Raw genomic sequence first — 15,487 nt, 5'->3', positions numbered from 1 at the left:
TATAAAGGGGCCCGGGTGCAAGAAACTATTTGGGTCCTACATTTTTTGTAAAATAAAAAAAATTACAAACACAAACATATATTAATGCATGTTTATTTAAAGCGTGATTTTGTTCTTGCTAATACATGAATTACTTCAGGAAAATTATAATTTTTGCAATTTCTTTTTCAATGCTTAATATAGCAATTGCATTAAGCGTTCTGCACACATGCTGGATCGAAATAATTCTTTATTAATTTTAATTTGCTGAAAGAGCGCTCAGCACTTGCTATAGTAACTGGCAACGCAAAGAAAAGTTTTAACACAGTTAATACATTTAGAAATAACTCATTATAATTATTATTTAGTATGTATTGCATATGTCTTGTGCGTTATTTACATCCCTTTCATTCAAAATCAAATCCCGTAGCAAACCAATTTCCTGGATTAGGTTTTCATCTACATCTTTGTTATGAAACTTTACAAAGTTTTTGGAACATTTTTCTAATTCATGTTTTTCTAAGGTTTTCATATCAGTGATTAATTTGAAATCAGAAATAATATTTGGTATACTTTTAAATCTATCTTCTATTTGTACAATAACAGTATCAATTAGTGTTAAAAAATAACATCTAAAATTCCTCTACCGCGTTTTCTATAGCTTCATCTTCTGTATAACCTTTTCCTTTTTCGTATTCGTTTTTCAGGAGAATGTTCTGAAATATTCAAATTACGTGCTAGCACTTTTGCTTCGTCTAAAAATGTGTTAAATTTTGGATTTTAGTTTTAATTTTATTGACTAAATTAAAAGCCGACTCAAGAATAATTGTTTTTGCTTGAAATAATATTGATAGCGTTGATTTTACACATTGCAAACCATACTATTAAGCATAAAATAAATGGCATTTCTTGTATTGAATCCAATAGACTTTTAGCTTCGGATACCGCTGTATTATCGTTACTTACATAAATAAATTCTTCTAGGGCATTACAAGTTTGTTCAAACTGTGTAGGCTATACACTGCTTTAACCGAATCTATTTTGGCTTCCCAACGAGTGTCACAATGGTTTAAGAGTAATGTTTAAATGCTTTTGTAGAATTTCCCATCTCTCTGTAGATGCAGAAAATAAGCAATATAAACGTTGCAATATCCCCCAAAAATTTTTACAATATATACTGCTGGAAGCAGCATCACAAATTAATAAACTAAAAGAGTGTGATAGGCAAGGCACATATATTGCGCGAGGGTTTAGAGCAATTATTCTAGATTGTACAGTACACCTTTATATTTCCCTTTCGTGTTGCTACCGTTGTCATATCTCTGCCCTCTACAATTCATAATATCTAAATCAAGCTCACTTAATGTTTTCAATAGAGTTTTTAATAGTCCTTCTTCAGTCACATCAGTTGCGTCAATAAACTTTATAAATGACTCATTTATAATTAATCTTTTCTCTTCAAAATTTACGTACCTAATAATAATTGAAGTTTGTTCCTTATGGGAAATATCGGGAGTAGAATCCATTTGGATACTATAGTACGTGGCTGCTTTTATATCGTCTTTAATTTTGTTAAGGACTTCATCTCCTAACGCAGAAATAATTTGTTCTTGTGATCTATGTGCTAAATGATGCACAATTCTGTTTATATGATACATTAGAACAGAGTCGTATATACTTTAAACTACGACTATATGCAAATACCTGTATACACATAATTTTATATGGCCGACAGCCACAGTATTATTTTCATTTCTTAACGCGGGCTATATGGTATTGAGATTTTTTTTTAAAAAAAACGTCCAATTTACGTGGGGATCCTCGGGAGTTCCCCGAATCAAATAACAAAAACTAAACATTCGCATCACCGAGAATTAGTTTGAAGATTGTCGAAATTCAGAGATTACAATAATAATGTTTACAATAAAATGTACTTTTCGTCATACTGACAACGATAGGAATATTGTCGAGTTTTCTTGTGCATTCTTGACAATGTTGGGGGCCCCCTCAATCGCGGGGCTCCGGTGCACAGCATCCGCCGCACCCCCCCGATGGCCGGCCCTGCACAAGTGTCCACGTCGCTCTTCTTTGGTGGTTGACCTGGTACTGGGACAGGGAACATGAAGGCCAAGCAATGTGGTTTGGGCGAACTCGTGACAAGTCGTGCCTACACGTAGCGTAGAACATTACATTAACATGCGATTAGTCATAGTTTCTTTGCTTACTAGATATCTCGTAGCAAAATAGAACTGACAATGAGTTATCTTGAACTACACTTAAGTAAATTTCCAAGAAAATGCCTAAAGGCTCTAAACTTTGCGACACCCCAATCGTGGCGCCGTGGCACCCCCGTTGAAAAACACTGGATTACACATACATTTTTTACATTATCATGCTTTATCAACACTCTACGCTGTACTTACGAGATTTGTAATGGAGGGTTAACCCTAAACGCTCAGTGAGTTGTTGACCTTTTTTTTTATAGGCGTCAGAATTTTTCATCGAGTTATTCGGACTTCAATATCTACTTTTGATAGATTGATCGCGGGCCAAATAAATTCATTAGACGGGTCGGATCTGGCTTGCGGGCCGTATGTTGGCCATGCGTGGTCTAGGGTCTATTCGTATCGTTTGTTCGATAAGCCAGTAAAAATAGCAGACTTCTCTAAATGTATTTTTAATATCACAATTACATTCCGAATCGCTAGCCACGATATAAGGGCTACAATTAAAAATTAAACAATAAAAACTTACTTGGTAAAATAAAATGTGTGGTGGATGTACGGTACAGTACATACCCGGCACAAAATATTCTCCAATTGTATGAATATACTTTTAAAGAAAATTATAATTAAATATAGCTCTGTAAAGAAACGTACATAAAAATAACAATATTCTTTACTTTTTAAATTTTAAAACAATTCACTTAGTCAAATAGCTTCCTACGAGTTGCTAATGGATGGAGTCAGAGACAGTTGCAGTGCGTGCATACGCGCGGACTGCCAAATCTCCAGGGTGACGATACTGGTCAATATCAAATACCTCTTTTGTCGCATCAACTAGTATACTAGCTTCCACTACCAAATTCGTAATAGTTTTGGCGAAAATGTGTGAAAGATAGAAGGCTGAACTACTCGCGATTACCTGAGCCAATTTGAATCTGTCGTAAATGCTGCGTTTCAGACGTTTCGGCTTGCATAATGTATGATGGCCAAGGTGGCCATCATACATTATTCAAGTCGAAACGTCTTTTCTATTGTCTGTGGGGCACCCTCATGACTATAGAAAAAGGGGCATCATACATTATGCAAGTCGCAGCAAACTATGATTTAAGGTCGAAGCAACGCTCCCACAGATGGCTTTCGTTGCAACTTGGAGCTAACTTGGCCTTAAAAACAAAGAACATTCCTGATTTTCAAGACCAAGTGTTGATCAACATACGATGAAGTTGCATGGAACAATAGATAAATATCGTTCATTAGTTTCTTTTATATTTGCAGAATAGGTAAAAATCGTGAACTTTCTATTGTTTGTCAATAATGTTAATAATGAAATTTGGGATCCTTTGGTGATTAGGAAAAGGGTATCCCAGATGGAAAGGGATGGCATGTGTCCTAAATGCCGCAATGTGTGGGCGCTTCTGGTTTCAGAGCGGATGAGAACCCAGATTTTCCCTTAATAACAAATAATATAGTGCGTATACCTAGTCAACATTTTTATATTATTATAAACATTTTTCTTATAAAAAACTCAGTATTTAAATAATTAAATTATACATGAAAAATCAACTTTATTGGACAGAAAATCTAAACTATATTAAAATTACTACAAATAAATAAATAAATATAGGCGTATACAGAGGAATTAAGTTAATTAGAATTCTTTGTAAAAGCTGTTGTTTTAAAAAATAAAAATATCCTTCCAAATTATGGTTTACTATGACACTCATCCATTCTGTTTTTGGTTATATAAAATCGACGAATTCCATTATCATCCAACGCCGTATACAATTTCTGTTTTACTTCCTTATCAGTATGTACATGTCTTGACAACACCCATATATATTCTGTAAAATAAGTAAATATTAGACAAAAAAAATTATAAATAATGAAGAATTTAACGAATATTCTCATTACCGAAATGGCCAAGTGTGCCGCCAAGTCGACCAAATTCGTAACAACTCCATGCCAAAGCATAATTGTCATAATCTGTATCTAGTATTACGTATTTTAAAGGTTGGGTAACTGCAAGAAGATTTATTAAGAAAAATAAAATTAATGAAAATAGTTTATTATTATTCAAATTAGTTTTTAAAATAAATAAATAAATAAACAATTTTATAAATGCTGATATTTTTGATAATTTTAACGTATAAATTTTAATTAAAATGTTATTAAATTATTTATTTTTCACATGCCTTCTGTTACATTAATTAAAATTAATATTATCATTACAAAATTATTAATAAAACAATCCTATATGATCAAAAGTCAGTTAACCATTGAAGAAACTGAATTGCTGTCTTATTTAAAACTTATTTATTATAAATAGACTCTGGGACCCATCAGTGGCTAAGCAGTTCTATTCTTTGAACACTGGAAGTTCAAAGAATACTTCAAAATATCTATACGCCTACTTAATTCTAACGTTTCGTTGATAGCATTTGAAATCTAACTGTAGACTTTTCCCACATATTGTTTTGTTTAAAATGTTATACAGTAGAGCATCGATTATCCGACTCAATTGGGGACTGGAGTTGGTCGGATAATTAAAAGTCGGATAACCGAAAAGTATGAAAAAATCCATTATTAATGTAGTATATTATTATATCCCATGTAATTAGTATATTAGTATATCGCTATTAACCTACTTCGCGTTGAATTTTCATCGATGTTAAGCCTAACAATTTTTTTAAAAATAATAATCGTCGCTATTGTATCGTTAAAAATTATTTTTAAATTATTTTATTGCTCACAAGACAAACAACCACTCATAATTAGAAAATTAAGTCTCCTTTAAATACTGGCTTCCCTTCAATGGTCGAGTCGATGTTGCCATCTAGAACTCGCAAAAATTTAACGAAAATAATATTAAAGTAGCCAAGACATAGCCAAATATTGTAGCGCCACATCACTAGCGGACATTTGAATTTGCCGACTAGAACGCGGTCGGTTAACCGATGTGACGGTTAATCGGGGGTCAGATAATCGATGCTCTACTATATTGCATTTTTGGGACGTAAATATAAATTTTTCTTACGTAAACATCGATCATAAAATATTGTATTGTACGATCAATAAAATCTTGCCGGAAAGATGTTCTGAGGTGTATTTTGTTATTCAGTAATCTTATGTAACATTAAGAGCTTACGATAGTATTTTACTGATTCGAAAACATCTACAGAATAATTATACTAAATAAAAATAAATTAAAAAAATAATACATATAATATTTATACATTTTAAATCTACAGTAGTACTTCGTACTTAAAACGACTCTAACTTCGAACGCTTCAGAGTTCGAACGCAAAATTCGACAAAAGTTTGCTTCGGAGTTCGAACTGCGCGTGAAATGAAAAAATGCGCTCGAAGCATAAACACAATGTGTAAAATTTTCAGAATTTTTTAAACTACATTTGACATGTTCGAAGTTTAGAAGCATCTTTCCCATTCACATTACAATTATTATTATTTATTTATTTTTATTGTTTATACAACGTTTTATCTTTTTCGAAACTCAAAGCATAATATGGCTGATATGCTTTTTATCTGAAGATATTACGACTTTATTTTACTTAAACAAGATGTGGAGTCCTATTAAAGTAAAATTCTAAATAAATAATAAAATCTCACATCTATAAAATGTTAAATTTCACAGCTATTAAATGAAAATACCGAAGTTTAGAGTGTGCGACCAATAAATGCAATTTTCGTTTTATTTTATATTGTATTTTATTTTTTTAGCGGTTCTCAGTAGTATGGTCCGCGGAACACTGAAACTGAGTCACAGACGAAGTGCGGACCTCCTACAGTATATTTCGTGTCCACTTCTTACCTGTAAAAGTCACTTCACATGGATACCAAATTTTTTTGTCTATTCAGAAATCAAATGTAAGAGATTTCACAGTACATTAAAATATTCTTTTCTCTGATAAATAACATTGAATTGCATTTTATACAAATGACTAGCTGGACCACATTTTGAGAACCACTATTATATTTGATATAATTATCTTGCTAATGTTCCTGAATCAGTAAATTATTATCATGAAGTTTATGATAATGATTTTCTGATGACATAAACTTTACGACATGAACTCTTAAGTGAATTCATGACGTGAACTCAAATATAATATTAATTTTGAGAAAATGTTTTGTGGCTATAAATCGATTACGAGAGCAACTATAGATGGAATCAACAAGCAGATTTAGACCGAGCTCTATACATAAAAAGTTTCAAAAATATTTGTTACAAATTATTAATTTCATCGAATTTCTTGGGTAGTAATGCATTGGGATTGCGAAAAAATAGATGACTTGGCTTCTGACCCTGATTGAGTATACAGAATTCATGTAATGTTTTTAAATTATTTTTTGTGAAAACATAAATTTTTATAGCCTACATTAAAATAAACTTACTTCCAGGAAAATTAAATTCCAATCTTCCAGGTCTTCTAGCATCGGGAGCATTTAGTTTAGTACGAACGATTCTATTGTAAAAGTTTCTGTTAAGCCTGCAAACAATGAACACAAATTATTTATTGTAGACATATTAGTTATCTATTATATATGTATGTATATATATGTATGTATATAAAAGGCCGATTTTACCATTAGGCGAACCTAGGCGATCGCCTAGGAGCGCCAGATACGGGGTCTCCAGCTTACAAAAGAAAATAATACAAGGAAAAAATAGATCGTTAAATATTTTCGATTTTTTAATTCTAGAAAAATACTGTTTAATTTTAATTGTATATGAATTAATTCCAAACGTCGCCGAAGTAAAAGCCGAAAAATTAATGTTTCATAATTTTTGTATTTAAAATTAATACTCTTCTTCCTATACAGATATTAGGAATGATCATATATGTATAGAAACGTACTGTACATAAGTGTTAATTGATAGAAATTTTTCAAAATGTTCATAATGGTATTGTTTTTTAAAATATCCACATGTATTGGTGTGTGTCCATGTTTGTGTAAAAACAGGAGCGAATCTAGGTTTTTCGGGGTCTAGAGCTTAATGAAGACCAATGGAGCCCCATTGTTAGATTAAAAATCTTTAAATTGAAGTTTTAAAATTCGTTTTTAATAACATCAAAATCAGAGTTGAAATATGTTTATGAAATTGTGTTGAATGACAAACTTTATATCGATAAGTACTCATTGTTAATGAAACGTATTAAAAATTTATGACAATAATTCAATTTTTGTGGGCCCTTGACATTTAGGGGTTCAGGGCTTAAGCCCTATTAGTCCCTATGTAGATCCGCCCCTGTGTAAGTATGATAATTTATATAGAGACATTATATAGGGGCACCCAATTATCTTTGCCTTAGAGGTGTCAGATACTCTTGATTATATTAAACTTACTAATTTTTTATACCATTATATAGTATAATTTATTTATTTGCTAACCAGGTTTAGGGGAGATCGGGGCAACTTCGGCATGCGGGGCAAGTTTGTCAAGCGCTTTTTTTAAAAAACAAATTAAAAGGAGACTTTGGTTATAGGTTAGGCAGTTGAGTTTTATTGGTGGCTTGTTGAGTGTAGTGTTTTTATTGTTCTCCAACAAGCGTAGTTGAATTATCATGCAAATTTTCATTTTCGTTGAATTCCATATAATATATTTTTTCCATTTATATTGAATTGGCAGGTTTTGTTATAATTGCATGATAACGAAAGTTACTTTTCCTGTTAGAAGGATGTAACTTCAACTTATTCACGTGGCCAGATCGTGGCTTGGCATTCTGTTCTCAGGGTTGTACTTAATGTTTCGAAATCATGACTAGCGGGGTAAGATCGGCAACATAAAGCCACATTAGAAGCAAAGGATAAAAATCAAACAGATGATAAATGAAAACATGTTTGCATTTGTTATTCACGTATATATGTCTTTGAACTTGCATTTCGTTGTAATAATATTAAATGGGTGTTGGATTTGTATTTCTTTGTTTTAATAGTGAATTCCAACTTATACATTGTTAATAACATAATTTTATATACGTGCCTATCTTGCCCCATTACTGTTGCCCCTATACCAGGGGCAACTTTAATAAAAATAATTAAAATAATTACAACTTTACAAAAAGAGAGAAGTTGCCGATCTTGCCCCAATACCCGGGGCAACTTCGTCAATTTCTCTCTTCTTGTAAAGTTGTAATTATTTTAATTATTTTTATTTCCAAACTGATTTTAACCAATTCTATAGTAAGGTAACATTCCAATAGACAATATGCAAAGCTTTTTTTTCAGTTTACAGCAGTATTTATTACACAAAATTTAAGTAAAGCTTAACATGCCGATCTTGCCCCGATCTCCCCTATACAGTAGCGATCCTTAAAAGATTTGATTACTTTCTCTATTACAACAAGTACTATAAAAACCGAAAAAAAATTAAAAACGTTATCTATATTACTACAAATAAAACATCATCTACAATAAAGAATATAAATTTCTCTATTAGACAATACATACATAATGTGTCTTTATACATTAAATTACAGTGGTATCTCAGGATTCGAACGCCCCAGCATACAAAATTTTCAGGATACGACATGAAATTCGAACATATTTTTGCTCCACGATACGAACAAAAACTCACTACACGACGTTACATTAGTTCGCAGTCCATTTTTTATTCACTTCTGTTCATTGGTCTCAGTCCGCGTGTTTGCTTCGTCGGAAAAGAATCTCGCTCGATAAAGGAAATCTTGAGGTATTATCAGAAAGTGACTGATTTTATTAAAAAGAAACATCCCGAAAATGTTCACACTGGCCGTATTGCTGCTCGGAGTAATGACATTTGCCAAAGTCATTTTAGAAACATTAAAGTAGGCAAAGCCAAACCTCTTTGGATAGATATTTTACCAAGCGACCTCTATCCAGTGAAAGTGCTGGTGGAAGTGAAGGAAAGAAAGCAAAAAGCAGTGAATAAAAATTTTAAAAAATATATAAAACAACACTAATTTTTTTTAAAATCTACGTTATTTTTATGTTATTGTTACATTATGTTATATAAGTTAAGTTTTAGTATCATTTCCCTTTTCCCTCTCTTCCGCCATCAGTTTACACCTCCACCGTCGTCTATCCTCAAATGTAAAGTGCAAATAAAACTACATTTTTTAAAAATCAATTATTATTCTATTATGGTTATTTATACATTTACAAGTACGAAACGCATTTTTCAGTGTTTTCCTTACTATAGTTATTATTTTTTTAATGTACTACTTAGCTTTAATTTGAGTGTGTTTTTCGTATTGGAACGAATTATTTGGTTTTGCATGTAATCGTTTGGGGAAAAATGATTCACCTTACGACATTTTCATGATACGATCTCAGTTTCGGAATGAGTTAATTTCGTATCCTGAGATACCACTATATACATTAAATTAGATGATGTTTAAAAAAAAAAAAAACATCATCTAATTTAAATATGTAATATTTCGGGAAATAAAGGAGTGCGGTTATGTGAATCTAAATATTATAGACTTGCTCTGCTTTTTAGAAAAACAAATTTCAACTTGCCAGAATTTACGAAAAATTACGATTGTCAAATCAACAAAGAAGAGCAGAAAGGTGTTTTGAAATAAAAAAGTAGGCCTGCACGTTGATCTTAAGAATAATGTTAAAATAATCACCTGGATCAATAACACAAAGAAAATCTTGGAAAAGTAATATATAATAAAAAAAGCAGCCTTTTAAGCATATCTTGAAATACAGACAGTAGAACCCCGATTATCCTAGGTAATGTGAACCGATGTTACCTTGGATAAAACGGATAGTCACGACATTTCGAATTAAATATTATAAATATAAAAGATTTATATGATATATCAGTTTAAGCCTTTTTTTATACCTTGTGAATTTAATCATATAGGCCTATAATAGCTATATAATTTATTATATAGCTAATACACGTACCATAGTTATAAGGGGAAAAATGTGTATTACAAGTAATCTATTATACTTACATTTTTAATATGAATGGTTTGTCTCATATTGAAGTTAAATGATAAAAGATGACAGAAACAAACCATTTCGTAGTACATGTATTATTGTTTGAAACTTTCACGAATTAAAGTATTCTATGTTATGTGTCCTTTAGAATTTTATATAGATTCATAGATTAATGTACATCAAAAATTTAATAAAAAAGAAAATAAATTCTTATTACTTTATTTTCTGTATTTGTAAAGATTAAAATTCAGGATAAAATATAATTTAAAATCTGTACAATATTGAATACTAAAAAAATTGTTTAGTCTACTGAACGTCCATTCCAAATAACCGGAACACAACACTAGCGGAGTCGACATTTCTTTATGGGCTCTGTATAAATTCTGTATCGTTTATTTGAAGTAAGAAATGCTTGTCAATCGCGGAGGTGACGTTCTTTGACCAAAACAGTTTTAAATATACTGTATGTGTATTATAAGTTTATGAAAATTGCTTGTTAAACAATGTGAAAACTGCAATGATAATTTAAGAATATTCCAATAACTATAAACTATTTGAAGGCAATAGTTACAACTAATGCTGTAGTCGCAAACTCAGCAAAGGCCATATGGATTGTTTACAATTATCTTTCTTACATATTTAAAATCGGCATTAAAAAGTAAGCGAAAAGGTGTTGTTTTAGTCATTTGAAATTTACAAGTTATTCTTCATATTTATTTATTTTTTAGATTGTTTATCGCACAGCCTCTAGTGATTATACGACAAATCGTAAAATTAGAAGCTATAAGCTGATAATACTACTGTATTTAAATTTTCTATTAACGGTAATTGAAATTAATAAATAGATCTTAAATGTATAAATGTGTCTAATAGCGTAACCAAATCTAACATAAAGGGGAAGCCAAGTTTAAATTTAATATGAATCAATACACATTTTAATAAATTTTCGCGTTTAATAACTCCTTTCGTCAAAAATTCTGAAATTTTGCAGGGATGTTCATATATTAGGATTGATGCTATAAAATTTTAGTGCTTAAAAATCAAGGAAAAACATCAAAATCTATATATATATAACCCATTCAACAGGTGTCCGTTCTTCCTTCCTTCCGTCCGTCCGTCCCGTAACCGTTTGACAACCGACACTAGAGGCGCCCCTATCGTGTGTCATATTTCAAACATTCAAATTACCAATTTTAATTCTTATTTAAATTAACAATATGAATTATTANATATCCTAAGTTTGAATTACTGTTTTGTTTTACGAATATATGATAGCATGTAGCTAGGATAACTTAATCAGTGTGTGTTGTTATGGTCCGTTGTGTGGCTCCATCTTGCGAGAGAAAATATTTTCGTTTGGACACAACACTACAATGGGATTTCCCCCATTTGACTAGGCTGTTCTTATTGTAGGCTGTGCTTTAACAGAGCTGTACAGCATATTGATAGGAACAAAAAAGACAAAGGAACCGTGCTTCATGGAAATTTGTAAACAACGCCCACTAGGGGGCGTCCCGGGCTACTAGTATATAATAGGTTATAACAAACATATATTTACTAAGTCAGTAGGTAAATTTACATTAAAAAATCATTTAAATTTACATTTAAATTATTTTTTTTATTAGAATTTTTATTAACTTTTCATTACGAAGGATTGGGGCCCTCCCTGGCTACGCCAATAATTATGTCTTTATATATAATGTGTATTGTTCCCAATTCTTCAAATATATAAGTTTTATATAAAATTCAAAAGTTATTATTTCATTTATTTTAAATTTTAATTGGAAAAATTTTAATTTAAAAAATTATAAAATTATGTGACTACAATAATTTTTCAAATAAAAATATTTTCTGTAGTTTCTACATAAAGCCTTAACTTCTATAGAAGAAGATAAAATGAATATTTATCAAATTTATCTCTTAATATGAGGCTCCTCGAGATATACGGTATTAGTAAAATGACTATTCAAGAAAGAATACAAAAAAATATAAAAAGAAGTCGTCCAAGCAAAAAATGGTTTAACAGAATAGAAGTTTAGGAATGGGAAGCTGCATTAGAGACAGACATGGAAGGAAACGGCTCAACATATAAAACTAAAAGAGATATTACAAACTAAAAGAGAAAATTAAAGAGATAGACAGACATCCTTTAATCCTTTAACACATTGAACAAAATGCAATATAGGTTACAATATCAGACGCAACAAAACAACACTGTTTACATTATCACACTTCATGTACATGGACAATATCAAACTTTACACATTCACACAGAATCAACTTCATCATCTCTTACAAACTACACACACATACTCAAATGGAGTTTTATCTAGACAAATGCAAAACACTCCACATTAAAAAAAGGAGTTCTGAAGAAAAGAGACTTTGTAATCAAAAGTGGAGATATTATCGAATCTATGGAAGAGGGCGAGTTTTACAAATATTTAGGATTCCAACAGGCTAAATTTACAGCACATGCATAGATAAAACAAATATTAACACTCGAATACCAGAACAGATTACATGCAGTACTAAGAACACACCTAAATGCAAAACATACTATTAAAGCAATTAATACGAAGATTATCCTTGTACTCATTTATTCTTTTGGAGTTATACACTGAACACGCACAGATCTCGAGCAACTCCAAAGGAAAACAAGAACAACACCTTCTAAGCATAAACAATATCATCCAAAATCATCCGTAGAAAGACTAACTCTTCCTTGTAAAGAAGATGACCGTGGCCTAATATAGTTAACCTGCACTTTTTAAACAAATTCTGATACTGCGGGACTTTACCACAAAAATAAAGACTTTTGATGTTTTTCCTTGATTTTTAAGCACTAAAATTTTATAGCATCAATCCTAATATATAAACATTCCTGCAAAATTTCAGAAATTTTTGACGAAAAGTACACTACAGGAGTTATTAAGCTTCAAAGAGGGAGAACAAAATCGTGCTCCCATACACACTAACATCCATATGTTCAGAATTAAAAAACCAATTATTTTCCCATTTCTCAACATTTCAAGATCGAGTCCAAAAATGTAAAAATCTTGTAGGGGCCATTTTTTGACCGATTGCCATACTTTCCCTTCTGTTGTATATATAACAGCTAGGAAAGTAAAAATTAAACTATGAAGTTGAGTTCTTAAAAATAAATAAATAACATTCAATAACATTAGTATTTTTCTCTTCTAAACTAAATCTCACCTGAAATCTATTTTATATTAAAAATGAATAAAAATACTTGAAAATAATTTTTTGTATATTAAATAAGTTTAATTATATGTTAGCTTACAGTGAAACATATCCTCCTCTTTCGATTTCCGTTCCTTCTCCAGTAATTGATATTGTAGTAGTTGGGCAATTCCAGAATGTTTCGAATATAGATCGAGTACTTTCTACTTCGTACCATTTTCCTGTAAACTAAAAATACAATAATTTACAAAATTAAAACTTCGTTAACCATAAATAAACTAGTCATAAATTAATATAGAAACGTAAAATAATTATATGTATAATTAACAAATATTTGAAATTCATAAAAATGGGTGTGGTAATGGAAAGATAACCGCTCATTACTTTCAGGACCATTCATCAGGATGTGTCAATGTTGAGCCAGTCATTGACCTGACCTGACATTGAAACTTTGCGGAAGTTTCGAGTTCAAGGTCTAATGAAGGATCTGATCAGACATTGAACTTGAGTCAGATCATTATCATCATCTCTCTCCCTCATCAGATATCTGATGAAATGAGGAGATAAAAATAATATATTTACTTTAACTTGAAAATCATACAAGAATAACAGTAAATCAACATTTAAACGTTAAAATCAAATTTCCTGATGTTAAATGATAATCAAATTTATCTGAATCATACTATTTTAAACTATTAGTTTTTTTATTTTATTGTAAATTAAAGAAAACATTTCAAATGTTAAAACAATTATAAATTTTTATTTATTTTGTTTATTACAAATATACGTGTATAAAGCAATGAGAATAATGTATTTTAATTATTATTATTGATACGATATTAATATTATTTATAAACATACAAATATAATATATATAATATAACAAGTTAAAAGAGATAAAATGAATCATTTTTCTGCAATAAAGTCATGATAACAAGACAGGGAAAACAACTTGGTGGTTAGCCATTCATTAAAGTTCCAGAATGTTTCGAATATAGATGGAGTATATATATGATTAACAAATAATTAAACTAAAAAGTATAAACTTTTTGATTGTTACTATTTTAGTTCAATTTACTACGTGAGTAACAGTATTAATATTAGTATAAAGTATATATTTATAACAGAAAGTAGTACTTAATGAATAAATAAAAATAGTATAAGTAGTAACAAATATTTATGTATTTATATATTCATTTACTATGTATACTATATTAACATTTTACCGATATTAACAATATATTACTTTTATACTTGTATAATTAGGAGATTTAGGATCACATTAACACATGAGTATACCAAGGCATAGCCATGAACCTGACCTCCTTAGGGGCCTTGTCTCACTGATCATCACTAATATTTTCGTCTGAATAATGTCAGTAAAGATTGAGCAGGAGTTACTGGTTAATAAAATATATTTCTACATATTGATATTTTATTACTTAGGTAGTAACTGAGTTAAAGAAATAACAAACTGTAAAATAATAATTTGAAGAGAGAGAAAAATTTATTTTATAATAATTAATAAATTTAAAAATTATATTATAAAATTTATTAAGTCAATTTTTATAAAATGGTTTAAGTATTTTATTGTATTAAAAATAAATTTTGAATACTTACTGCAGTGATATTAAAATCTTTTATTGGAGCAGGAGAAGGACAACTGCTGGAAAAATATGATTGACATTTTACAAAACTGATAAGACAAAGAATCAGAATGAAACCAGACATAATTTTCTCCATGGTGATGCTTTCGAAATAAACTTTTTTGGAATCTCTCATCTTTTATAGATGAACCCGAACAAGGAACTGGATCTATTTAATTACGTCACAGGTAAGTCGGGTCAGTTATCTGATTGATAATATTTTAAATCCAACCATGTTAAGACGGATTTCCTTATTTGTAACTAAGTAAGATTTTATATAAGTAACCTTAGTAAGGTATGCAGTGTGCATATAAGAAGTATGCAAAATATTTAATATAGAATAATAAAGCATAAGTTGTCATTTAAATAAAAATAATTAATTATTATATAAAATTTTTATATCAAAAATATAATTGTAAGCTCTTATAAAGTTATAATTATTTATATAAAAGCATAGATCATATAATAATTAATTTATGT

General features: G+C 30.1%; 1 protein-coding gene across 1 annotated transcript; it reads right to left on the bottom strand.

Moving 5' to 3' along the window:
• Window positions 1–3,763: 3,763 nt before the first annotated feature.
• On the bottom strand, window positions 3,764–15,247 carry LOC111623859 (apolipoprotein D-like). The gene is made up of 5 exons (XM_023366579.1): window positions 14,982–15,247; window positions 13,462–13,589; window positions 6,618–6,712; window positions 4,116–4,223; window positions 3,764–4,045 (listed from the first exon to the last, which is right to left on the bottom strand). Exons 1-5 carry the CDS (start codon window positions 15,141–15,143, stop codon window positions 3,906–3,908), a joined length of 633 nt encoding a protein of 210 aa, XP_023222347.1. The 5' UTR covers window positions 15,144–15,247; the 3' UTR covers window positions 3,764–3,905.
• Window positions 15,248–15,487: the final 240 nt, after the last annotated feature.

This window comes from Centruroides sculpturatus, unplaced genomic scaffold (assembly GCF_000671375.1).
Source record: "Centruroides sculpturatus isolate CEXI.00-Female unplaced genomic scaffold, Cexi_2.0 scaffold325, whole genome shotgun sequence".
NCBI lineage: Eukaryota > Metazoa > Arthropoda > Arachnida > Scorpiones > Buthidae > Centruroides > Centruroides sculpturatus.
This window is presented reverse-complemented; position numbering and strand designations above follow the sequence as displayed.